We start from the raw sequence: 868 nt of genomic DNA on the forward strand, positions 1-868 counted from the left end.
AGACACTGAACTCAGCATGTTGGCAAACACAAAGTACAAACGCTGTTGCTTCAAAAACGGCCTAGGAAATAAGAGAGAGAGTAGGATACGTTAACTTATGCAATTCAATTTGACACTATACCAATTTCATTCTACAATAAAAGCTGACTGGAAATGATCAACAGTGGAGCCGCAGCACAAAAATCCCAAGTGGAAAATTTCTGTTTCATGTCAACTTTAACGTTTCCTCACCATATGATGCCTCCCCAGAAGAAACTGAAGAAAACATAGAAAGCCAAAGAGCCCCAGATCACAAAATGGTTGATCCACGTCCAGTGCCGTGTGTCCAGAGCCAGCTGAGAGAGGGAAAACAGTCAGTCTCTGACAAATGAAGATCTGAGACACTTTTTATAGTTATAGAGATGAACCGATCAAGCCACCAACCTTCAATGTAACAGTGAAAACAAGGACCGTAAAGACAATTGTTCCATAAGACCAGTTTCCAAAGACCTGAAAAAAGGAAGGAGTAAATCAAATGCATTTGCCAATTTTTCATTCACAGCCATATTAAAAAGCACAACCAGCTCTAACCTGCCCATTATCTTGCAGGGCTGGATTGCTGAACAGGAAACGGACACCAAAGAAGAACATGAGACCCTGAAAAATTCCTAATACTGTCCAGTAGAGGAAGGGGTGCCAGCGTAACATGGCATTATTGGCTATTTCTCTGTAAGAAGTATAAGAACACAGTGTATAAGAAACAGGACTGTACAAGTTAAATAAGCAGAAGAGCTGCAGTGCAGACTGGTACCTGTAGAGGGCGGCGTTGTCCAGCAGAATCTCGATGGATATGTGCTGTTCCAGCAGGCTGTAGGCCAGAATGGGCATG

At 42.5% G+C, this 868-nt stretch overlaps 1 protein-coding gene across 1 annotated transcript; it reads right to left on the reverse strand.

Moving 5' to 3' along the window:
- Positions 1–6: 6 nt before the first annotated feature.
- LOC107735590 (phospholipid-transporting ATPase IG-like) lies at positions 7–862 on the reverse strand (the record flags this gene model as incomplete). The annotated part of the gene is made up of 5 exons (XM_016547225.1): positions 791–862; positions 571–706; positions 424–489; positions 232–335; positions 7–61 (listed from the first exon to the last, which is right to left on the reverse strand). Coding segments are annotated over exons 2-5 (342 nt in total), but the record flags the coding sequence as incomplete, so codon positions are not given.
- Between the last annotated feature and the right edge of the window lie 6 nt (positions 863–868).

This window comes from Sinocyclocheilus rhinocerous, unplaced genomic scaffold, assembly GCF_001515625.1.
Source record: "Sinocyclocheilus rhinocerous isolate Xijiao unplaced genomic scaffold, SAMN03320098_v1.1 C36161711, whole genome shotgun sequence".
Taxonomy (NCBI): Eukaryota; Metazoa; Chordata; class Actinopteri; order Cypriniformes; family Cyprinidae; genus Sinocyclocheilus; species Sinocyclocheilus rhinocerous.